The following is a 24,145-nucleotide window of genomic DNA, read 5'->3' as shown; positions in this document are numbered from 1 at the left end:
TCTTCTTTCATTATGTCTAGTTTAGTATTTTTGTCGCCCCTAACTAAATAATTCAGAATGTAATCTTGGGCAACCAGAGTTCGCCGAGAAATATGGGTCAGATCAGCATCCATGTTGAAGTCCACCGACTATACCAACATTACCTAGATCCCAAAGACATCAGTATCATCAGTAAGCTATCTTTACACACATCTTTGGATACAATTTGGCCAAAGTATGTGTGCACTGACTGGTACAACCTTTGGTGGCAAGTATAAAATGAAGATGGGTAATTAAGCCTTTGAATTAACTTCAGTCTGATCAAAACCACAAATAAAGGGTAACTGTATGATGAGAGGCACAAGGACACACGTTTTCACTGTGCTGTAACTAAACAAATGTGTACAGTATCCACTTATTTATGGTGGGAAAAACAGGTTGTAAGCTAGCCAGCTAGCCTGTGCTCGTTCACATTTCTAGTGGTACAGGAATGGATGCATATGATTTTTTAACAAAACGAAAATAAGGACACCTTGTGTGTGTGTATTAACCTTAGTCTACCACCTTCAAAATAGCCTTCAAAAATAGGCCTAATAATGAGTGAATCAAGGTTGGGAAACTGAATATGATATATGATAATAATTATTATTGCAGTATACCTCAAAAAGTCTATAATTAGCTGATGAAGACCACCAATACACAAAGCAATTCAAATTTGCCAGTTTATTTGAGTCAAACCTTTTTTTCAGTCAAAAATGTCTGTAGTGTATACTCAGCACATAGTGAAACACAATCGCTGACACCCTTTTGTGTTTTGCCTTTAAACCCAGCAGAAGTCCTTGTGAACAAGTTTGTTTCATTGCACAAAAAAGTGCTCTGGCAGCTTTCACAGAAGTATCTTGGCATTGGCCGTCCTGAGGCACTCGATTTGCCTCGTGGTAAACAGTCAGACAAACAAACAAACACTGAACAGTAAGTATATTATAGATATATATATATACTTTCAAAAGAACAATATCACTGTTCATTATTTAGAAGGGCAATAGCATCCTCCTGGTTGTGCTTGGAGTGGCCTTCAGCACCGGTTAACACAGTATTGTTCATTATCAAAGGCAATATTTTTCATGGGGTGGAAACATACAGTACATACTGAAAGGCATGCGTAGATAGTCAGATTGCGAGTGTCCAAGCGCTTATGTAGTCTTGCTCAGAAGCCATGCATAGATTGGGTGAGATGCTAAAGCAGCATTGTGTCCTTTGAGGCACTACACTGGAAGAAGCAGCTAAGGCAACATCTTAACTGTGACATAATAGTATTGATTCGTCTGTTTCTTTGTAAAAAAGTCCAGCATAATGTGCTTATCATCATTAACATGGTTCGATTTAGCAGTGGTCCAGACGCAATCATTAAAACATCAATGATTAGGGAAACACTGGAGTTCAATGTTTATAAGGCAGCATAGGTAAGCAAGGGAGCAATAAGGGCAGCTGGGTTCTGGACCTCACTTCACGGCAAACTAGCTTTGGTTAAACTGTGTGTGGGGGGGCTATGGTACTCCACATATGGACACAGATATTTATGTGCTGGCTGTTACGCTTAAGTTTGAGCACAAGAAAGAAGAAAGTCATTTGTGCGGCTTTTGGACGAGGGCTAGTGAGTAAGAAAACCATGTCCAAAGGTGAAGGTGGGTATGAGCATAAAGAGAAAGATTGCAGCATGTGAAAGAGACAGTGGCATAGCACAGGCAAATTATTCACTCGGTTCAGTGAAACTTATCTAAACTTTCTTGATAATTCAAAAGTACCCCCCTCCCAAAAAAAAAGATGAATTCATCCTGAAAACTCTTTGCTCTCCACGCTTCAGACGTGCATAGACTTGTCTTGTTTTCCTTTCAAAGTTTTTGGAGAGGAGTTTCTGGAAACCATGGCAACCCTCTGTTAGACTTCCTCCCCTGGGAAGCCCTGTTTTGTGCGCTCTCTCAACGAGAGTCCGCCCCCCCCCCCCCCCCCCCGCCACAGAAAATAAATGTGATTCAAATCATGCTGATTGTGAGTGGGGGATTCAGTAGACTGTTCCAGAACATTGCCTACATCTCCATGGGAACAGCATGGCCAACCCCCCCTGCATAGTGGTGTTCCAGACAGTGAAGAGGCAACAATGTGAACCAAACCATGACTAGCATAGTCATCTCTTTCCCTCAGAGTGAGGTCTAGTTTTCTCTTTTTAAAAATCTAGTCTTTATAACAAACATATTCACTAATAAATGCCACACTGGATGCAGGGAGCAGATAACATTATTTCATGTGAATGGGTAAAAACTATGCTTCAATCTTCAAAAAGAGTGGCAGTCAAACCTCAGAATCCCAACATAAACACTAACAAAATGTCTCTCAGCATCACACATTTTCCTATCAATCAAAAACGATTTAACGATCAGATAACAAACTATGACACCGATGTCATGGTAGTTATAGGTGAGGAATTTTGAGGCTCCTAAATCAATCACTTTAGTCATACATTCTATGTGTGGTGCATGGCTGGCAGTTATTAAGGATAGAATACAAAAACAGTGTGGGAGTTTTCCATCTCTATGCCTAGTTTAACTGTTGGGAAGACTACTGTTAGCGATACATTTGTGAATCGCTAAGGCACTTTTTAAAAAAAAGTTTTTTTGCCTTAAGCACCTCCTCAATATCCTTCATTTGCTTCAATAAGGCAGATTCCCAGCTCATAGCATTCCTATATTTCAGTCAATGAGTCTAGCCTCAGTTGTTATCTTTTTAAAAAAGACCTCCTGAATTAGGCCACCAGTATCAGTAACTACAGTGAATTAATTACAATAGCTGTCAGGAGAAACAAGTGAACAGACACACATTTGAATAAGCTGCATCTCTGTAACAATATGATCATACCAAACATTCAAAAACACTAAGTTGTGGCTTTTCTTTCCTTAAAGTTCTTGGGCAGCTATTACGGCATCTTTTGGACATCTTCGGGACAAAAATGATTGAATCTAGCAAGAACATTCAATTTTGACCATTACATTGAAATGAGTAGACTTGTCTCAACAATAGCAGGACCTGTTTCTAGCACCTAGTGATAATTTCGAAGTATTTGCTCTTGAATGCCTGCTGCATCAATCAGAACTCCACTATTTCAGGAGGAAACACATCAAAATGGTGGGTGACAATGCAGGTGATAATCAAGACGAAAATCACTTGAAACAAATCATGGAGTAAATAAAACAAATGTGACATTGATCCTAAATATAAAAAAAATAATAAAAAAAAGGCTTTGCAACACCCCACCTGTTTGTCACCTGTTTGTTTGCGTCCCTTAAAACTGAGCACTCACTTGCTGTTTGAGTCGAAACAACTGTAACAGTCGATTTGAATGGGGAGAGCAACAATCAATATGGCAATACTGAGACTGTCGCATACTGCTGCAATGAGAACCAAGCAAAACACCTAAAACTGACTGTTCAAAACAAAGCTACAGCTGTAGCAGGGTTCATTTCAATGAGGACAAGCCATCCAATGCAGTAATGATTCATTCTTTCTATGAAATAGTGGCCATGTTTTTCCGTGGTGGGCATGCATGCGTGCGTGCGTGTGTGTATGTGTGTGTGCGTGTGCGAACACATGTATGTGTGGCAATATGTATATGTCTGAATGTAAAGATTCTCTAATCCAGCACTTGGGCCCTGTGTCCAGTCTACTCAGCGATGGGTCCTCTGCTCTCACACTGTCGTTTCCCTGCTGGCCTTCAGGTTGGGGGCGGACAGTTGCCGACGCATGCGGGGCGGAGTGTGGAAGTTGTTGCAGTGGGGGGGCTGGTCAGAGCGGGGTTGCTGATGCTGGTGTTGGTGCTGGTGCTGATGCTGGAGTTGGTGCTGTCCCTGGAAGTGGCCGCTGTTGCTGTTGTTGTGGTTGTAGGGCTGGTATTGCTGATAGTGTTGATGGTGTTGATGGTGATGGTTTTGGTGGTGCCGTGGCTGGTGTTGGTGCTGGTGGTGCTGGTGGTGGTGGTGCTGCTGCTGCTGCTGCTGCTGGGACCTCCTGTCGCCGCTGCTGCTGCTGGACTCTATGTAGCTGACTGGGCGCTGGCGGCTGTTCAGGGAGTTGCTGCGGCCCCGCTCGTGCGGTCCCAGGCCCTGGTGGCCGTGCCTGTGGCCCTCGTTGTGACTCTGGCTCCGCTCCAGGTCTCGGCTGCCCCTCCTTTGAAGCGTGGGAGTGGGACTGGGCAGAGGCGGAGGGTGCGACTGGACCACGATCGGCCGCCTCTCCTTGGGCTCTCCTCCTCCTTCTCCTTCCCTAATGACGACTCCCAATCCTCCTTCACCTCCGGAGGCACCGTCCTCCTCCGGCAAGTCGTCCTTGGGCACCTTGAGCTCGATCACCTGGCTGTCGGTGATGATGATGTGCGTGCCAGGGCTCCAGGAGTTGCGGTGCTTGGGGTTGCTCTTGAAGGGGAAGCGCAGCTTGCGGTCCTCGGGCGGGATGAAGCGGTGCGGGCCGCTCTGCCGTCTCAGCTGCCGGGTGATCTCCTGCTGCTGGAGGCTCTTGAGGCGCGCCTGCTCCTGACGCATCCATCGCAGCCGGCTGCGCTGCTGGCCTGCCTCCTCATCCTCCTCACCACCTCCTCCTCCAATTTCTCCTCCTGCTCCTCCTCTTCCTCCTCCAATTTCTCCTCCTCCTCCTCTTCCTCCTCTTGCGCCAGGCTTGGTTGCCCGGTCCGCTTCCCGGAGTAGGCTTGACGGACCTGTGTCCGACCTGGCCTCCACCGGAGCCTTGCCCTCGCTAGAGCTGCGCACACGGCCCTGGACTGGCGGCTTGTCCAGCAGGCTCTCGCCACCGCCGGTGGAGATGAGAGGCAGCACCTTCTCCATCTTGACCATCTTGTTGCGGAGTGCGCGGATCTCCTCGTCCTTCGTGTTATTCTGCTTCTTCACCTCGTGCAGGATATCCTCCAGCTTGTCGATGTGCACCTTCAGGTCGCCCATGTCGGGGAGCCCAAGTCCGAGTCCGAGTGTGCCTCGCCCGTTGGTCGGAGGCGGTAGCAGCGCATCCTCGATGCGCTCATCGCCACCCACGCCCACTGTATCCCACACGTCCCGTGCCACTGCTCGCCACGAGTCCCGCTCGTTGGGGTCCTTCTTGGTGTACGTCGCGCATAGCTCCTTCATCTTCACGATGGCCATGGCCTCGATCTCCTGCCGGCTATGGCGGAAGTCGTTGAGCGCCACCTCGTAGCAGATCTCCTTCACCGCCTGGATCTTCAGGTCCGAGATGGTGACCCACTTGGAGTCCTTGGTGAGGCGGCGTCGCTGCGGGACCTTGTACACCTTGACGGGCTCGCGGCGTTTCCCGCTGCTCGGCAGACCGCACTTTTTCACGATGGTCTGCAGCTTGCTGGGTGGCAGCTTCTCCCGCAAGGAGGTAATCAGTCGCCAGCTCTCCTCACACGAGCGCTTATCAGAGTCATCGCCACTATCTGAGTCACCGTCCTTGAGGGGGAACAGAACAAAAACAAAACAAAAAAACAGGGGGGAAAAGTTCCGAACAAAAAGGGAAATTAACATGGAGAAATCCAAACGAAAAGGATGTAGCTGATTTTAATGGAAACAGGTAGTAATATGTAAAATGGGAGCCTAAAAAATTTTGAGGGGCTATGGAAATGTTATCATCTATAGTAAGCGTTTGTAGATTGCAAAAAAATCTTTTGACTCTATGGTCTCTTTATAACTGATAGCTGTCCAATATTTCTGACTTAAGTAGAGACTAGATAATTTAGTTTAATTTACAAACACGAGTCAATGTGTGCCATTATACTACACTCTACATTACATGCTAAACTAAATCCGTTCATATGAACACACATTGTGTGGTTGAGAGTAAATTACACCCACACAAGAGGAATATAAAAAGCTGTTAAAAGCTTTGGTAAAAGGCAAGGAAAATATTTTTATGGTCAATATAGCTCCCAAAGTTACATATTAATATTAACGTAAAAGGCAAATATGGCTATAATGGTTTTAACAAAAAAAAAGTCAACAAAAGGAGGTGGGGGCATGTCCTGGGGGCTAGATGATCTGCCTCACTTCTGCAAGGTTACTCTGAGTACTTCCTGTTTTTCTCCATTTTTGAAACTTCCACCCCACCCTCAAAAAAACCATGCTTCAGAAAAAGGGCATGCAAAAAAGGGTAGCTGATCTTATTCGGAGAACTTATCCCCCGACTTGAAGTCCTTGGGAAAGAAGAGCTGGTTTATAGAGAGGATCTAGCGATAGCAGTGAGGTTAGAAGACACAAGAACTGCATGAGACGTTAGAGGAGGTCGGAGGAGGAGGAGAAGGAGGAGAAGGAGGAGGAAGGGGGAGAAAAACGAGGTGGGGAGAAAAGAAGTGAAGAAGCTAGAAGACAGGGCAGCCTGGAGCTTTTTGGTTAAAAGCGTCGGTTTCATCCAACTACAGTTAGGAAGTTAGTTCAGAGAAAATGCAGTTTCTCATTTCTGGTTCTCCCCTCGTGCGGAGTAGGCAAGGCACAATACTTCAAAATCAGTCAGATCGAGCAGATGCTGTCAAGAGGACAGGACAGGTGGAGGCCTTTTTTTTGTGGCAGCGATTAGGTCACGGGTGGAGACGGGTCCATTCATCGTGTGGTGCTCAAGTGAAGATAGTGAGTAGTGTTGGGTGGAGGTTGTGTTTCTACTTGAAGGGATGGGGGGGGGGGGCATAACAAAGACAATGAGGAAAAATCACCATAGCATTGGAGTGCTTGTCATCATTGACTTAACAGACCCCTGAAGGGATGTATGTGTTTGTGCGTGGCTGCGTGCCCACTGCATCCGGCCCCGACACAGACTTTTGGACGACACATGGAATTGCCCGGCAGAAGCCAATGAGAAACCACATTGTCACTACGTCTTGGCAAAAATAAGAACACTACAGCAGAGATCTGTGGTTATCGTCATCACAATGCATTGTAAACACCGGCAACTGCATTGGGAAGCTAAGAACTCAAGATGAAAAACAGAAAGCTAAGCTAAAACAACGACTTTTTAAAAAAAAGCAGACTTGTCATCAAACCAGCCCAACTTAAGTCTTAAGCCACAAACGCAGTGACACTAGGATAGTGACATAAGGCCTCTTCATAACAAGAAAATCAGGAATCGGTTAAGAGAGAGGACATGCTATACAAACAAAAACCATGCAAAAGCAGCAAACGGAACCAAAGCAATACTCTATGGGCGGGAGCTCCGTTCCCATTTGTAAAAGCCAATGTTAAGGCTTACATTTTCAATTCAGTACAAATTGAAACCTGACTTCGTATTTAGTTTATTCTCAGATGCTGTTGTGCAAGGTTCTGTCTCAAATCTAAGAGAAAATCAACAGGATTTTGATGATAATCCACAACCAATTTCTAATCTTCATCTTTGGCATTGATTACTCAATATCAGTCCATTCTGGGAACAAAGGAGGTATAAGCTTTGACCCTCTTTGTCACCCCTATTAACAGCAATTAACAATTCAGAGAGAGTGGAACTCCATGCAAAGAAGTCAGCCATGCATTGAGAGAGGAGTGCTTAACACACAGCACACACAATTAAAAACACACAATCTCTCAACACACACACACACACACACATAAACATAAATACTATAATCTAAGGGAGTCAAGAGAAATCAGAGTGCAGAATTAGTGCTGGTAGGACTTCAGAGCCAGTGGGGAGGCTCTGACTAAGATGCTGAGCGACCCACTCATGAAATCATTCTCCACACAGGCAGAATGACCTGCATCAGTGCACTCCCTCCCCTCCCTCTCACGAGGACTTCAGTGATGGCCGCAGCAGGTCCCATGTGGAAAAGGACTTAGTTACAGTCACTTTCCACAAAAAAATGATACCACTTTGGATCAGTCTTCTTGAACTACCAAAATGCTATTCTTGGCTATTTGGCTATTCTTGGCTACCAGAATGCTATTCTTGGCTATTCTTGGTCATTTTTTGGGATCATATCAGATAGCAGAAGTTCACTGAAGAATAGGAACTTACCAGTCTCTGTTGCTCAAGAAGTTGGTCTGCCTCTTCTTTCTCCTTCTTGTACAAGATCTCCATTTCAGTCAATCTACACACAAAAGGAAACAGTGTAGGTTTTCTTACTTACTTACTTACTTGCCCAGAAGTATTGAAGCCCGTTTAGAAGATTGCAATGTCACAATGTAAGAGAAGACCGAGAGCACAGAGCCAAGGCCAAAAGCGAACACAACCTTGACCTTGACCACAATTTATGTTGGTCATTTAACAGTCGCAATATCAAAACTAGCCATACCTCTTCTCCATCTCCTGTTTCATGTCAATGCCCTGTTTCTCCAGCAGCTCTCTCTGGGCGAAGGTCCAGTCCACAGGCTCGACGGGGGTCTCAGCTGATGGGGTCTTTTCCCTCTCAGCGCGCGCCTGCTCTGGGTGGTTAAAGCGGAATACGTGGTTCTTCCCCATGATGATGCGGTTTCCTTGAAGAGAGTGGACAGACAGATTCTTAGGACAGCTTCGTAGAGACTCAAGACGTTGCCATCAGCTTTTGAGTCTTAAGATTCTCAAGTGAGCTTTGGGATTTATGCCGCATTGGATTGGGAATCAGAGGATGGAGATGGTAGTACGTATGAGTATGGACATCTCTATTAAATAAAGGTGACCTACCTGACCGCAGCTGTACAGCATCAATGACACGTTTGCCATTGACATAAGTTTCAGATCCCTCACAAGGCACCAGCGTGACGATCACTGCAGTACAAAGAGAGCCTTCAGGGTCGGGGTAAAGCAGGCCAGATTCAACACTCAACACAAGAGGCTCCAAAACAACCCATTCATTATTATCCATGTGGTGTACAGATTCCTCTATTTCTCTGTATTTCTCAATGTCAGTCGGTAGAAGAGAACATTGCTGGTATTCCAACAAAGTTTTATTTTGGTTTTCATGTGTTGGCCTCTTTTTTTTAAAAGAACCATTCAAGAAAACATAGTTTCCACTGAAAACGAACGGTCTGTTAAAAACCACAAGTGTGTTGCGTTGGGACAATCTTATAAAAACATTCTCAAACTGTGAGGTCACTGCAAAGATGACTGAGGTCACTCCATCGACCCCACCCAACCCCACTTGAGTTTTGTTTTGCCGTTTGACCACTGCCCCACCCAAACTGTGCTTCAGTTCTTTTTTTTTTATAGTGTTATAGTTTTTTTTCTTTCTTACCATCTCCATTGCCGTTCTTCTCGCTGCAGAAGATGCAGTGCTCCTCTTTGATGTGGGCTCCACTCAGAACAATGTCCTGGCGCCTCTCTGCGTCAGCTTGGCCCACCCTGTCAGGAGGGAAGGCAGCCATTTTAGAGACGGACGGACGGGGGTGGGGGGGGGGGGGAATGAACTCCTGAGCCTATTCCCACAAGACATAGCGGCATCATTCAGCCTCAAGAACAGCCAGTATGTTCTGCTTCCACATCCACCTCTCAGTCACCCACAACTCACTGGAGGAGCTACGTGCTCACTTCATCCTCCAGGGAGAGTTATCAAGAGGGAAGAAGACTGACAGGGGAGAGGATGGCAGGAGGAAGAACAAAAGAAGCCATCAAAAGAAGACTACACGCTTTTCCAAAAAGCCCCTTCGAGCTGCATAAAAATGCCAATTTAAGCCTTGCAGATAAGAGTCAATTTAAGTTCTGCTTGAAACTTTTGAAGGTTTTGTTTCACCTTTCAGCTTATCAGGGCTGTGTGGCTGATGTAGACCTTTCAGGCTAATCCCAGGTGGATTTCAAAGGAGCTCCCTGCAAACGGGGTTTAGTAGTCCCCAGGAAATGGTAATAACCACAATGAAAGTATTCTATTTTGAGTCACGAGAGATGAGAGTGACGTTCATTTGGGGGATTTCAGAATTACAGAAGTTATGAGCTGCTTTGCCATTGAAGGTAGGCATTACAATATGCCTTCCTGAGCTGTGCTGGATACCTTGTGATGCCATCTTTGATGTAGTACAGTAGACACTCCGACATGAGCGGGTCCTCATTCAGGTTGACCAGGTGAGGAGTCTGCAGAGAGAGAAGAATACCGGGAGGTGATTAGAGGGGTTCAGACCATTTTTAGCAATGCTGACCTTGATACTGAGCTATCAAACATCAACTGCCCACTAGACACTAAACATTCTGCTTAAAGATAGGTTTGTGGTCCTGGAACGGATGATATTTACATGAGTGAATGTTAACAAGAGTCCCAACTCTAAACACAGTTGACACTACTCTACTAAAAAAAAACTAAATTGTGACAGTCTAAGAGTTCGGAAGGGGGTGTAAGAGACTAGTTCATGAAAGATGTTTGACAACAATCTCCTGCCACAGGGACACAAACTGCACAGGATGGGATCTCCACAGGTGAACAGAACTACTCTTTCTTAGACTCTACAAAAGCACTGTAAACAACACCAGTCTAACTCCGCTAAAGCCACCAACCTTCTTGGGTGAAAAGACCCCATTAAAGTCTGCGAAGAGATCACATGGTCTCTCTACGAAAAGCTACGTGATGCACAGACAGCGAGCGAATGCAGGAGAGCAAATGAGATAGAGAAGAAGAAAGAAATGTTAAAAAAGAGGACAAACAAAAGCAGTCCACAAAGGCAGTATGTGTAGAACAAAGCGAAAAAGATGGGGGAAAAAAACAGTGGTGAGTCATCAGGTTTTGTGGATCTGGATAGGAGTGTGTAATATTGTGTTAACTGCACTAAAGCACTCAGTGGGATGAAGGTTTTTGGGGTAGATAATGAGATGACAGAACTATGCACCCTCATGATTTAAATCACAGCCAGGGCAAAGAACACTGCCTGACTAAGTGCATCCATCTATTGGCCTGTCTCTCTGTGTCTGTCACCCACTTTCAATCTTTCTTACTTACTGCCCCCCACCCCCCACTCGCCTCTACTGACCTCTCTCTCTTTCTCTCTCTCTCTCTCTAGTCTGCTCCAATCACCTTTCCTTACAATAATGTAACCTTTTCTGAACAGTCACTCTTTCTTCCACAATATCTCCCTCACACACTCAGCCTCTAAGTTGCTGTCAGGCATGGCTGTGAAACAAGAACAAGGGGGTTCATTTTCACATACCTCTGAAAGAGAACTTGAAATATACCCGAGGATTGTTATGGCTGAGCACAACCCCTCGAGCACTGCCTAGTTACTGGTGGGTCTTAGAAATGCTTGGTTTTCAGTACCTCTACAACAGCCACGTCAAAACTGCTCTAATGTGGGAGAGAATCTTAACCTATGGGGTCATCTAGAACACCTATGACTGCACACAGAGGGGAAATCAGTAACTTCACTAACCTTGTCCATTGCAAAACTATCAAAGTCTTCACCAAACAGTGATATTGGTCTTTCGGGATATAGCTATAACATAATTATGGGCATGGAGAAGAAGAGTACATACGGGAAGTGATGTAAGCAAAAAGAAGGAAGTTGACAGTGAAAGCTGAGGGGAGGATATACACGGTGAGAGAGAGAGGTAACTGCTGATGGGCAGACTGTGGTTAGTGAGGCCACCCAACTCAACACCTCCTCAATAGACAGCACTAGTATCATCGTCTGGTTGTATGCAATTCTTATTTAGCGGTGGTTTTCCAGGGAAAATATCTTGTGGGGTTAGAAATTACAGAAAATAAGACCTTAGGTTTGACCATCGCCTTTTCCCAGAGAGCTCCTTTTACCTTTTTCGGAGAGAATACGCCAAGCGTTCCCCCATCCTCTCGGATTGCCACGCCCATTTCAGCCAGGAGGGCCTCCCTGAAGAAGAAACGTTTTGAGAGAGAGAGAGAGAGAGAGAGAGAGAGAGAGAGAGAAAGAGAGAGAGAGAAAGAAAGAAAGAAAGAAAAGAAAGAAAGAAAGAAAGAAAGAAAGAAAGAAAGAAAGAAAGAAAGAGAGAGAGCAAGAAACATGACATTTAATTATCCTGTGTGGCATTTACAATTGTCAAATTACACCGGCTGCTTCCTGTGCTACACTGGAAGCTTCAGATGTCAACAAAAGATGCCAGTGTCTGGGTGTAAGAATAAACTCGATTTCCAATCCCAGTGCTGTCATTCTTCTGAGACACCCGTCTGGACCGAGTGACTGTATTACTGATTATGTCGCTCATCGGGAGGTGTGGAGTCAAAGGGAGCAGCAATAATGCCTGGTGACATTTGAAGGCACCAAGAAATACACAACCATCTTGCATAGCATGCATATGTCTGAGTGTGTGTATGTATGTGTGCTTGTTTAAGTGTGTGTGTGTGTGTGTGTGTGTGTGTGTGTGTGTGTGTGTGTGTGTGTGTATGTATGTGTGTGTGTATTCCTCTTGTACATTTCTCTGCATGGGTCAATGTGTAATGCAGGGTGCTGCTGCAGCAGCCCACAGAGCCAGGCAGTGACAGGCACCAGCTGGGCCTGTGAAGGCAGTAGTGACCCTGGAGTGGGACAGACCGAGAGAGGCAGCGGCGGCGAGCTTCCAGGCAGCTACAGTGCTGCACTCTGGGGGCATGAAAATGGGGACTCATGAACATGCTCCCAGAGTGTAGCACCACAGCTGCCTGTAAGCTCACTCAACAACCTAGCAACTCCAGCTAGGTAAAACCGATTGTTTATATTTATTTTTTCATACCGACAGTGCTCGGTGACCTTGAGAAATGGAGATCTATGTGAAACTTTGCCTGATTTCTCCTTTAAGTCGGTCATACCATCTTAAATGAATCCAACAGTCGGGATAGTAATTCTAAATGGAAAGAGGTGCACCCTTGCAACAAAAGGGCTTCACCCCATATTTAAAAAAACGGCAGGTCCGGTCATGTAAAACTAGGGGACCCATGTCTCTCTTGTCCATCTTACCTCTCCATTCGGATGGCCTCAGTCTTGCGGAGCTTCTCCTCCCAAGTTTCATTAAGTTCTGCGATAATTTTCTCTGATTCCTGCATGGGAAGGGGGGGGCAGAGGCATCAGCATTTGGCCCTTCAAATCTGCTGTTATCTAAATTGTTTTTTTTTAAATGCTGCACTTAAGGCAAGGGCAAACCTCAAAGTTTAGAGGGCCTGTGCAAAAAAAGATAACAATAACACATACGGTCTAATGATTATACAACATAGGATATACAGTTGCTACGCAGTTTGCCTATGCAAAGTTTTCTTCTGAATTCGTCTGCATTTGAGTTGTGTATTGAGTAAGCTGCAGCTGTAGCTAAATGACAGAAAATGCAATAACTCAGCAGTCAGCAGTTTTCCTTCGAGTATAAAGAACGGTTCCCATCTTGGGTTGCAGAGTCATTGATTTGGACTCACTGCACCCTCCATCAGAGTCCAGTTGCCCAAAACCTTCCTGCAGTGCATTCTGCAGTGGCAGTGACACTAACTCAAGGTTCAACAGTCAGTAAGCTTGAGCAGAAAGTTCTAGATAAAGCATTCACTGGTAAACAGTAAAAGCTCCTGGACCATTGTAAGAGGATTACTGCACTTTTGAATGCTAGAGCATCTGACAATGAATCGTGATAAAACTGAGGAGAATGCTGGGCACATTCTAAAATGAAAACAGCTCATTTTGAGAGGTTTAGTTTGCATCCAACCTGTATAAAGTTGGGGGGAAATCTGAAACAACAAACTTGAAGTCTAAATTGCTTAGACAGGCAGAAATAGGTGCATATTCTTCAAGCGCTTCCATTGTGTTCCACTATCATTGTTCTGGATTAAGGGGAAGAGCCAGGGGCCATCTGGCCTCATGCAGGAAATCTGAACACACTAAGCTACATCCCATCCTGGATCCTCTTCTAAAGGGTTAAACCATCTGTTGTCCTGGAAGGCCGCATTGTTTGCTATCCTTAGCCTTATCTGCTGCACCAGGAATTCTGGAGCACCTTTTCACCGCACGTTTACAGAGCAGAGTGGTGGACGCTATGAACTGAAATGGATGCTTCTCCTTCCCTCGTCCATATTGCTGATCCAAAGTTATATAAGACTGAAACCTGTAGAGTTTGAGTGGTTAATGACGTTCCTAATGGGTCTGAGCACCACAGGAAGGAACAGCATGTTACTTTCATGTGCCTAGCCTGAAAATATGCGTGCCATGACATGATCAACCTGAGCCCTCCATATAAGGGTAACTAGACCACATGCATGTGAATAATTTACACCTGCCGGGGTTTTCTCTGACTGAGGATGAACGATTGGTGTGCTGGCTTTGAGTAGACAACTGAATACAGTTGCCACTTAGGGAGAATAGGGTTGTCAAATGTCATGTTGAGAGCCGCTGCTAATTACCGACACAGGCACTTGATGAAGAGGAACTCGGAATTGGTAAACACAAATTAAAGGCGTCATCTCGCTCATAGGAAGTGATGAATCATAGCAGACTGGACTCTTGTATTCCAAGGGGATAAGAGGACACTTTGCACACATCACACTTTCTAATTTCGTTTTTTTCTCTATCCATTTACACTTGTTAGCCACGAAGGCCAGGTCTATTTTCGTCTGATTTCCTCCCTGACTGCGTTGGAAGCCGACGTCACTGGGTGACTGAGTGCCGTGCACCGCTGTATCCATGGAAACTGCAGCTCCTAATGGCTGTACATTTCCTTGCCCTCTTATCGACAACAAGAGGTATAGATGAGTAAAAGCAAGAGTGGAAGCTAGTTAAAGATAAAATGACAGTATATAAGAAAAGCGTACAATTATGGCAATTATGACTAAAATATCAATTAGGACAAGCAACATACTTATTTGAAAAAAGAAAGAGATCCTCCTCTAAATTGATTAAATGAAAAAGGACAAAACCCAGAACCCAATCAACCACTATATGGGGGAAATTATGACATATGTAACTGGTCACTCCTTTCCTTTCCATTTCAGAGAACTAATAGCCTTGTCACAAATCATCTGCCAACACAACAGCAATGTAAGCAGAGATCAGCCCAGGGACATCTCCCTGAGGTTACCATGGTGATACAGCGCACCCCTTGCATCCTTAATCAGCTGTCTACTCGGTGAGAGATCTTCATTTAAACAGATCTCATCCGGGCCGACCAAGAAGACCAAAAACACCACATTACTTCACACTTGTGGAAGAATATCTAAAGCCATGCCAATAAGCCAAAAAGTAGTATACATCGCACACTGGAGGGTATATTTTGCTGACTTTTGCTGACGACCCTGTTCTTTTGTGAGGTATAATAACCCCGACCCATTTCAGCAGTACTCACAAACCCATTCTTTGATGTGAGTGAGACCCAGTTCTAATCAGTCCCACCAAACTCGATGAGCCACCAAATCCTAGCACCAGGTTATTTGATGTGATCAGTAAGCTACTGAGGGGACACCAGGGTGCCATGGACTACTGGGGGGGGTCGGTGAAGTACCTTGAGCCGCTCGATGGCCTCTTCTCCTCCCGGCGTGGACATGATGCGCTCCTGGATGCTGGAGACGGACGTCAAGCCCACCTGGCTGCAGAGCGAGCCAGAGGACGGGGAGGCTGTCAGGGAACCAATAGGGGCTGTGGAGAAATGGCCAGGGCGTTGGTTCTCTGAGGCTAGCAAGTATCTATGCTGACTGTTGTGAATATCTTTCAGGTCTGAGCGACACAGAGGGAAGGCACAGCGAAGATCCACAAGGAGAGGTGGAGACAGGTTTGGAAATGTGGAAGACAATAATAAGGGAGGTTCGGGAGAGGGAAAGACAAAGAGAGAGAGACAGAGAGAGAGAGAGAGAGAGACAAGAGGAGGAGACCATGGTCAGACACAGAGTTTCACAGCAAAGGACACAAACAAACAAACAAACAAACAAACAAACAAACAAACAAACACAAGAGAGCAATAGAGGGCAGTAGTTTTCACTCCAGGCACAAAACTAGCAAATTTGAGGAATGTATGGGTTTGACCTTCAACAAAACCTCATGAAAATAATGCATTTTACAGGTGTACGTTACAGAGGAGTTCTTACAGCCAGAAGGGGCTTATATTCAAGGGCGAAAATGCAGTGTTAAAGACCTGCCCCTAATGTTGCCTCATGGTTTTTGGCCTGGGTGAAAACTAACTGCCAACACTCTGTCGAGAGAAGGGGGGGGGGGGGGGGCATGAGGCTGCGGAGAGGCCAAGGGGAAAGGGTGGGGGAAGGGGACAAAAACAAAACATGCTGCAGAACATTAGGCTTTTGGTGCAGGGAGGTCTTGGTCCTGCACACAGGCACACACAGTCAAATATCCTCTCTCCAAAACACACACACACACACACACACACACACACACACACACACACACACACACCTAACTGTGACCGTGCCCACCATCGCTTCACAGCAGCCAGACAGCATTGGGACACTGGAGCCTTTAAAGCATTTCAGGTGAGCAGGACAAGCTTTAGCACAGCCAAACCTCCCTCTAGAGCCCTGAGGTTTCAACATCTGTCATTTCATTCACCATCATCGGGAATATGGCCACTCAGACGTCTCTCGGAAAAAATGGAACTCTCCGGAAAAACAACCGGGTTGACATGACCACTGGGCAGCCATGTATAAGTGTACTGTTACAGTGGCTAAGAAGGTGGCCAGAGAAGGGGGCAACCACAGTATGACCGTTTCACGGCTTGATTTTCTGTCCCATTTTTCTAGCATATGATGAGAGTATGGAGGGAGGTAACCAATTGCATTTTCTGCTTGGTGTACATCAAGAATTCCCAGACAGATGTATACACATTTATATCATTTTGTTGGCACTAACGCCTTGTAGTATTCCAATGGAAAGGATTGACTTAGGCTATATCCTTCGGAAATGTGTATGAAAATAAATTGAGGAGAAACCAGGGAAATAACAATGGAGGAGTCAGAGGAATAGAAACAGGACAGGTAAAATTAGGGAAGAACACAACAAAAAGGACAAAGCATTTGCCAGTATCATCTCAGAGAGCACGCTAACAGAGACATACCATTTTTGACATCACACTATTAACCATTAACTGGCTCTAAAACTACCTCTAAAAGTCTAGCCAAACTCAGCACGGCAAAGAAATGCACCTGTCCTTCTGTAGCTCATTGCCTCCATTTGAGAAATCAGAAGAGATTTAACATTGTCACCTGCAATGAACAATTGAGATAACAACACAAGCTTCACTGGCAAGAAAAGGTGAAAGACAAAGATTGAATAGAGGAGGTTATAGGGATAAAATGGGGAACAATGAGAACAAATAGGGGAGAGAGGAAAACAACCAATAAACCAAACAAACACTAAATATTAATATTAATATTAAAATGCTAATAGTTAAATGGGGCCTTCAGAAGCACAGATTAGTAACATAGCAATATTCAAGTATAATCTGTGTTGTGGGACTACAAATAGCATCTTGTCATACTGTTTAAAGTACAGCATTCAATTTGGAGCAAGCGCCAAGCAATCAAAGGGGCATGCTACAGTAGCCTGGCAGCCACCCCCCATCCCTGCTCCCACCCCAAACCCCTTCACTAAGTCATTTGTCTGGGACTCCTTGTGCTAAAAGCATGGGCGTGAATAAGGCATGCAAAGCCAAGAGGTTCGCATTGAGAGGGGCCAGAAGCAATGATCAGCCTACTGGGAGAGAGAGAGAGAGAGAGAGAGAGAGAGAGAGAGAGAGAGAGAGAGAGAAAGAGAGAACGAGAGAGAGAGAGAGCAAGAGAGAGAAAAAGAGAGAAAGAAAGAGAGAAAGAAAGAAAGAGAAAAAGAGAGGGAGAGAGAGAGATCAAGAAAGAGAAAGCAGGAGTGCAAAAGCGAGAGCGAGAGGTCGATGGTGCAAGGCCCATCACACTTATACACACATTTGCTTCCACCTCCCGGGCACTCATCCCCCATTGGGTCCACTGGAGGAGGAAACACGAGGCAGAACACGAGAAGGGTCAGAGGTCAGAGCAAGGAATGGCTGACTGAGACACACACCTGTCCACACCTGGTCAACAGCTCATAGAGGATGAGCAGGAGGGTGGACATGAGACTATACTGTCTGTAGCATGCAGACTTTAGGAATAAACGGTATAATATTAAACGTTCCATCTACATTTAAACAAGACTATGCTGTATTGCTGACTTCTAGAATTCAGATAAACCTGAATGAGTTCCACTTCTTATCACTTAGATGACTTTGACCAAAGGCCCTCTATCAAATAACAATGAGGACCAAAAAAAGTGTTTCTCAGTCTCATGGAGATGGTCTTTAGACAGTCAGGAAGCAGGGTGAATGGAAGACGTGATATTAGCACATCAGAGAGGCTGACAATAAAGAGGTAGTTAGAGAGAGAGAATAGGAAGAGGGTGAGACAAGAGAGAGCGCCTTGCCAGTGTGTACCAAGCTTGTGATGGCTCTATATTTCCCGCCTCCCCAACCAAATGGCATGAGGCCCTGGGGCCAACAGAGGGGGCACTGCTGCCCGACTTACTGTCCAGGATATCGCCCAGGCCCTGGGCACGGAGCAGATCCTTGAGGCGGTAGACCTCATCCTTGAGCTCGCGCACCAGCTTGGCGTTGGGGTCCTCGTTGATGACTGCATTGCACTTGATCTGCTTGGCACGGTCTGCATACCTGTGGGCAAGGTAAAGGAGAGAGAGGTGTTGACAGATCCGTCAATTCAGTCGGGGGAGTTGGGGGGGCTAAAGGACTGATGAACGCCAGAGAGAATAAGATCAGCGGACTGTAGGTAAAAAAGTAGAGCGTAAAGTAGGGCTCTACAGGCAGGGCGCGGGGGGGGGCTTACCGCAGGGTGCTGAGGGTTTCGTCGTAGTTGATGTCGGCCGGACTGAGCGCAGCCACCATAGCGGTTCGGGAGTTTCCACCTAAGCAATCACAACAGTAATGTTAACCCTGTGTCACTCCAAAGCACTGCACTGTTACCATAATAACAAACAAAAACAAAATGCTTAACCTAGCGACATTCTTTATGATAATATTTCACGTGCTCTTACTGTATGCATGCTAGCCACCGGGTGGATAGCATGCATACAGTAAGAGCACATGAAATATTATCATAAAGAATCTGTGCTGACGGACTATTTGGCAGAATACTACTGCATTGCATTATCAAAACATCAATCAACAGGAGACATGTACAGAACCCTTTGCAGGAAAAAGGCAGAGCTGTGTGCAGATGTGGAAGTGAGGTCAGATTATCGAGAAGGAGAATAGCAGCTGACGGCTCTCATCTCGCACATCTCTTCTCTCAGCCAAAACCACAACCACAAACACACACACACACACACACACACACACACACACACACACACACACACACACACACACACACACACACACACACACACACACACACACACACACACACACACACACACACACACACACACACACACACACACACACACACACACACACACACACACACACACACACACACACACACACACACACACACACACACACACACACACACACACACACACACACACACACACACACACACACACACACTCTCTCTCTCTCTTACCCAAGTTCTCCCGCAGCAGCCATGTGAGCACAGAATCTCTGTAAGGGATGAAGTCTGACTTCTTCTTCTTCTTGCTCTGTTTTCACACACACACACACACAAAATGTAGCCTTTATTCTCTGTTGCAAGAGGAATGGAAGTGGATTACAGGGCCAGAGCTCGAATGGCTGAAATGCATTAAGAGAGTGATGGGTTGATATATGGCATATCTCCATGCTCATCTTGATGTTTCTTCTATGGGTCACACACTCTGGGTCACCGTGTCACACATAATGAAGGTTAGGTGGGGTGGGGGCAGTGAGGGTCAGAGGTTTATGAGAGTACAGAGAGCAGGAATGAAGAGATCTATTTATTTATTTATCTATTTATTTATTTATTTTGGGGGGGGTTACCTTGCTGGTACAGTTATCCTGAGCAGGGAAAGCATTGGCAGAGAGAAGAGAAAGAGAGAGCAGTCCACGTTACAGGCAGGAAAAATAAGCATGCACATACACACATCCATACGCACGCACGCACGCACACACACACACGCACATGCACACACACACACGCACGCGCACACAGGCACACAGACACAAGACACACATATTTCGCTGATGCTGAGAGGCCAGACTCCCTTGAGAGGTACTCACCACCTCAGCCAGTGCAGAGATAACCTTCCCCAGCGTGGTCAAGGATTTGTTAATGTTGGCTCCCTCCTGTGAAGTCCAAAGAACAACATGATTAGCAGCCTGCTATTTAACTAGTATCTCCATTCATGCTTTCCACTCTGGGTGATAACCATGTGGCAACCACAAACATATCCCTAAGCTACCAAGATACCACTAACATGACCCTTGTGTTTGATCCAACAATACTACAACAAACATCAAATTGCTTCCTGTCATATGGCCGTCTGCAGATCTTGACAAACAAGTAGTACTAGGGCACTGCTATGTAAGAACAAATGATTTTATAATAAGAGGGTTAACAAAATGTAAAGCAAACAAAGTGTGGACAGCTTATGTGGTGAAAGGGTGAGACTAGTGAAGGGACTTGTTATGTCTGAATATATGGGTTACATTAAGGCTACATTAAGCGTACCTGAAGTGGTGCATACCTAGATCTACAGTAAACAGGAATGTGGAGGAACACACACGCACACACACACACACACACACACACACACACACACACACACGGAGCTCCCGCATAAGGAAGTGGCCTCGCAACTGTATTCCGAGTCCTACCTTTAGCCTTGTCCCCTTGGCTCCTGTGGAGTCAGCACGCTCGCTGCCAGCCAGATCCACCAGGCTGATTTTGCTGACCTGAAACAAGAGGAGTTCAGGAGGCCGTCAATGTAAACGAAACTGACACAAAGGTAGAGATACGACAAACACGCCACACCCCATTTTTCTATTTATCTTGAGATCAACCTGTCAATGCATCTGCCAGTCAAATAAGAAAATAATTAAAGGTCAGATCAATCTAGTAAAACAAAAGGGTTTTGACTCCTACTTAACCTTCCCCTCAAGGGACATTTCACAAATTGAGGTGATGCATGAACACAATCACGTCCTACAAACCTTAACATAGCAGTTTGATGATGACAGATCAAAACAGGAAACAAATAAGAACAACAGTTTGTGAACTACTCGAGGTGAACCTTGTGGTCTGACATTCTGCAGGAGATGGTTATGTGTTGTCGGGGAGCTCTACATTATTCCCAGATCAGGGGGAATGTTGTCATTATAACCAGAGGGAAATAGTTTCCTTCAGGCCTGAAGTGCGGCCAGTGCAGTGACATGTTGACACAATGGCTGCCGTGTGCGTTGAGAGCACAGGCGCTGCTTTGTGCGGCCACACATCCAGACAATGACCCCTACAATGGCAGGAAGAGTGGGAAGCTCTGCTATGCTGCTGTGGGACAGGCAAGGTGGTGGAGGTCAGGGTGGTGGTGGTGGTGGTATGACTGAGAGAAGAGGGGTGGTTGTTGGGGGGGGGGGGCAGATTTGTATTTTGCACCCAACTAAGAGTGCAAGAAGGGGAAATAACAAAGGCTGGACAGAAATGCCAGAGGCCTGGCGTGTGGCCCGGGGGAGCGGTGTCTGACCTTTTCAGTGGAGAGGTCAGTCTCGTTGTCGTGCTTCTTCTGCGTGAAGACGATGGTGAAGACAGCGTGTGAGCGGCTGCTGGTCTCGTTCATGTTGGTGGCGGCCACCGTCCTGGGGGGGGGGGGGGTGAAGAGCAGAAATTGAGTTGTAAAAACAGGAGCGCTCACACACACACACACACACACACACACACACACGTAAACAAGCCAGAGGTCATTGGAGAGAGAGCAACACCTGTCTTATTGATGGGGAAACCTGCCCTGTCCAGCAGATGGATTATGTCAGTATGAAAACGGGACATGACCTAATGGACATCACTCATGTGTTATCAACCCCGGTAAAATAAACTCCTCGTCACCACATAAAGATGGGGACTTTTTACCAGGGCCTGACTCATGTCCATTCAGTGATGATGTGTCCACAGACACTGAGGCGTCAGAAGCTTTGATGTTCTCTTAGGAGGTGAGGACAGTAGTCCTGAGTGGGAAGTCACTGGCGGGCGGTGGGAAGAGTGGGAGGAGGGACAGGGATAAGGCTGTGATGGACGCACTGTGTGCTGATTGCATGACCGGTGGGATCTGAGTTTCCTGGGAAGAGGTGGCGGAGGCCGGAGGTGGAGAGAGTGACCTGCCACTGCCACGTTACCACAAACATACCTCGTGACTCAGCAAAGCAGATTAAATCTTCACCACTCTTCCTCCAGGGACCTTTCTCTTTCTCTCTTTCTCTCTCTCTCTCTCTCTCTCTCAAGCACAAATACATAACAAACAAACAGACACAGGTAAAGTCTGTCAGCACATCCTGAGAGGAGTACGAACTCTGTGACCTCGCCCCTCAGTCTGCAGTATCAGTATTCACGTTGGCGCAGCACAATGCTTTAGGCTGGCTGAAGAGCCAGCGCCACTCTGGAGCCAAATCAGCCTCGTTTCGTAGCCTTCAACAACACACAGGGACAAACGCTGCGGCTTGTTTTTCCCCTTTTTCCCTTCTTCAGTAAGAGCATGAGGAACGCACCCTTGAAGTTCAAATGAGCGCAAAACAACAGGAACAAACGAGGCAGCCTACTTAATATTCAGCTTCTTTCCAGGAACACTCCTTACGTCAACAACAACAAACACTAGATCTGCACCCTACAGTAGGGAAGGAGGGATATAAACAAACAAACTGGAACCAGTCAAACAAGCTGCCTAACTATCTGCCTGTGTCTATCTCCATGTCTTCTTCTGGAACATTCTGTCAAACCTCACTTCATAGAACTCTCTCCCCCTGTCTGATTTCTCCATCTCAATCTCTCTCCATATCTGTCTCTCTCTCTCCCCATTTTGCTCTCCATCTTGCTCTCTTTACCTGGCCTTATTTCCAGCGTCCATGAGGTCAGCGATATCGGTGTAGGAGGTGACGGCCAGTTTGGACAGGTCCTCCACGTAGGGCCCCAGCAGCGGATGCTCACGCACACGCAGGTTGCCTTTGTTCTTGGGGTTGAGCAGGTCCCGCACGCGCTCACAGTAGATCTCCATGAAGCTGACCTGCATAGAGATATGGACATGGGGTCAACAACAGCCTGCTATTCATCTGTTACCCAGCAACGGCGTTAAATTAAAGAATAAACTAAATATTCCTATTCAGCAGTGGTATTTTGCCCAGAGCATCACTCACACACGCACACACACGCAGACACACGCAGACACACACGCAGGCACACACACAAACACACACAGGCACACACACAGGCACACACACAGACACACAAACAGACACACAAACAGACACACACACAGACACACACACAGACACACTACTAAATAAAGAAATCACAGAAACCTTTGATTCAGAGCCATTTTAATTTGTAATATCTTGGCTAGGATGTCTACACACATCTATCTATGTTGGGGCCATTAGCATTTGAATGGCGCCATGTAACTCGGTCCACTGAATGCCATGGGCGACAGCCAATCTCTTTCGGCTGAGAGGCGGCCTGAGAAAGGCACCATTACCTCATGGCTGGGACTCATTCCTGGCAACGATGCCGCCCTAAGAGCATGGGCAGAGGACAGACTTTGATACTGATGGGGGGGGGGGGGGGTACACAGGCTACTCACCTCCACCGAGAAGGAGATGTCTTCATTGTTGTTGTCATTGATTTTCTCAAAGAGATCTTCGCAGAGCTGCAGCAGAGAGGGATGGTGGTGGGGGATGGGGGAGAGGAGGGATGCATTAGACGACAGAAGAAATAAAGAGCCCGATCGATAAGACACAAAAATATCTCAGACGCTGGAGGGAGCCACACTTGCAGCCCACTCACAATGGGAGCCGGCTAGTTAGAGCCAGAACTAACAAACAGAGCGGAAAAAGAAACGTTCCCCTGTGACTAACACTGGCTCGCTGAGTTCAGACGTAGCAAACGACTTAACAGAAGGTGCAAAAATGAACATACATACATCTCTGCATCTATGTGAGAGAGCCACATGTGTGTGTGTGTGTGTGTGTGTGTGTGTGTGTGTGTGTGTGTGTGTGTGTGTGTGTCTGTCTGTCTGTGTGTATATCTCCAATGCAGACTCCATGAGTATGA

At 46.1% G+C, this 24,145-nt stretch overlaps 1 protein-coding gene across 3 annotated transcripts in view; it reads right to left on the bottom strand.

Annotated features, from left to right (window-relative positions):
- Positions 1 to 24,145, bottom strand: part of kif1b (kinesin family member 1B) — a 69,165-nt gene that overhangs the window by 24,582 nt on the left and 20,438 nt on the right. The window contains exons 5-21 of one of the 3 annotated variants that reach the window (XM_076276940.1): positions 23,676 to 23,741; positions 22,924 to 23,102; positions 21,576 to 21,687; positions 20,713 to 20,790; positions 20,116 to 20,181; positions 19,484 to 19,559; positions 18,740 to 18,818; positions 18,425 to 18,567; positions 17,810 to 17,851; positions 15,388 to 15,599; positions 12,876 to 12,955; positions 11,720 to 11,795; positions 9,977 to 10,056; positions 9,227 to 9,333; positions 8,677 to 8,760; positions 8,309 to 8,489; positions 8,032 to 8,104 (exon numbers count right to left, since the gene is read on the bottom strand). In XM_076276940.1, coding sequence (XP_076133055.1) covers positions 8,032 to 8,104; positions 8,309 to 8,489; positions 8,677 to 8,760; positions 9,227 to 9,333; positions 9,977 to 10,056; positions 11,720 to 11,795; positions 12,876 to 12,955; positions 15,388 to 15,599; positions 17,810 to 17,851; positions 18,425 to 18,567; positions 18,740 to 18,818; positions 19,484 to 19,559; positions 20,116 to 20,181; positions 20,713 to 20,790; positions 21,576 to 21,687; positions 22,924 to 23,102; positions 23,676 to 23,741 — 1,734 coding nt within the window. Of the gene's footprint in view, positions 1 to 2,001; positions 5,487 to 8,031; positions 8,105 to 8,308; positions 8,490 to 8,676; positions 8,761 to 9,226; positions 9,334 to 9,976; positions 10,057 to 11,719; positions 11,796 to 12,875; positions 12,956 to 15,387; positions 15,600 to 17,809; positions 17,852 to 18,424; positions 18,568 to 18,739; positions 18,819 to 19,483; positions 19,560 to 20,115; positions 20,182 to 20,712; positions 20,791 to 21,575; positions 21,688 to 22,923; positions 23,103 to 23,675; positions 23,742 to 24,145 lie in introns of those variants that run through there. The other 2 variants (XM_076276938.1, XM_076276937.1) reach the window with 2 other exon arrangements.

This window comes from Alosa pseudoharengus, unplaced genomic scaffold (genome assembly GCF_046254945.1).
Source record: "Alosa pseudoharengus isolate Yale_2024_CS ecotype anadromous, Long Island Sound unplaced genomic scaffold, YU_APseudo_1.1 YU_APseudo_1.1_scf_9, whole genome shotgun sequence".
NCBI classification, from domain to species: Eukaryota; Metazoa; Chordata; class Actinopteri; order Clupeiformes; family Clupeidae; genus Alosa; species Alosa pseudoharengus.
The sequence above is the reverse complement of the archived record's forward strand: the minus strand, read 5'-3'. Positions and strand labels throughout refer to the sequence as shown.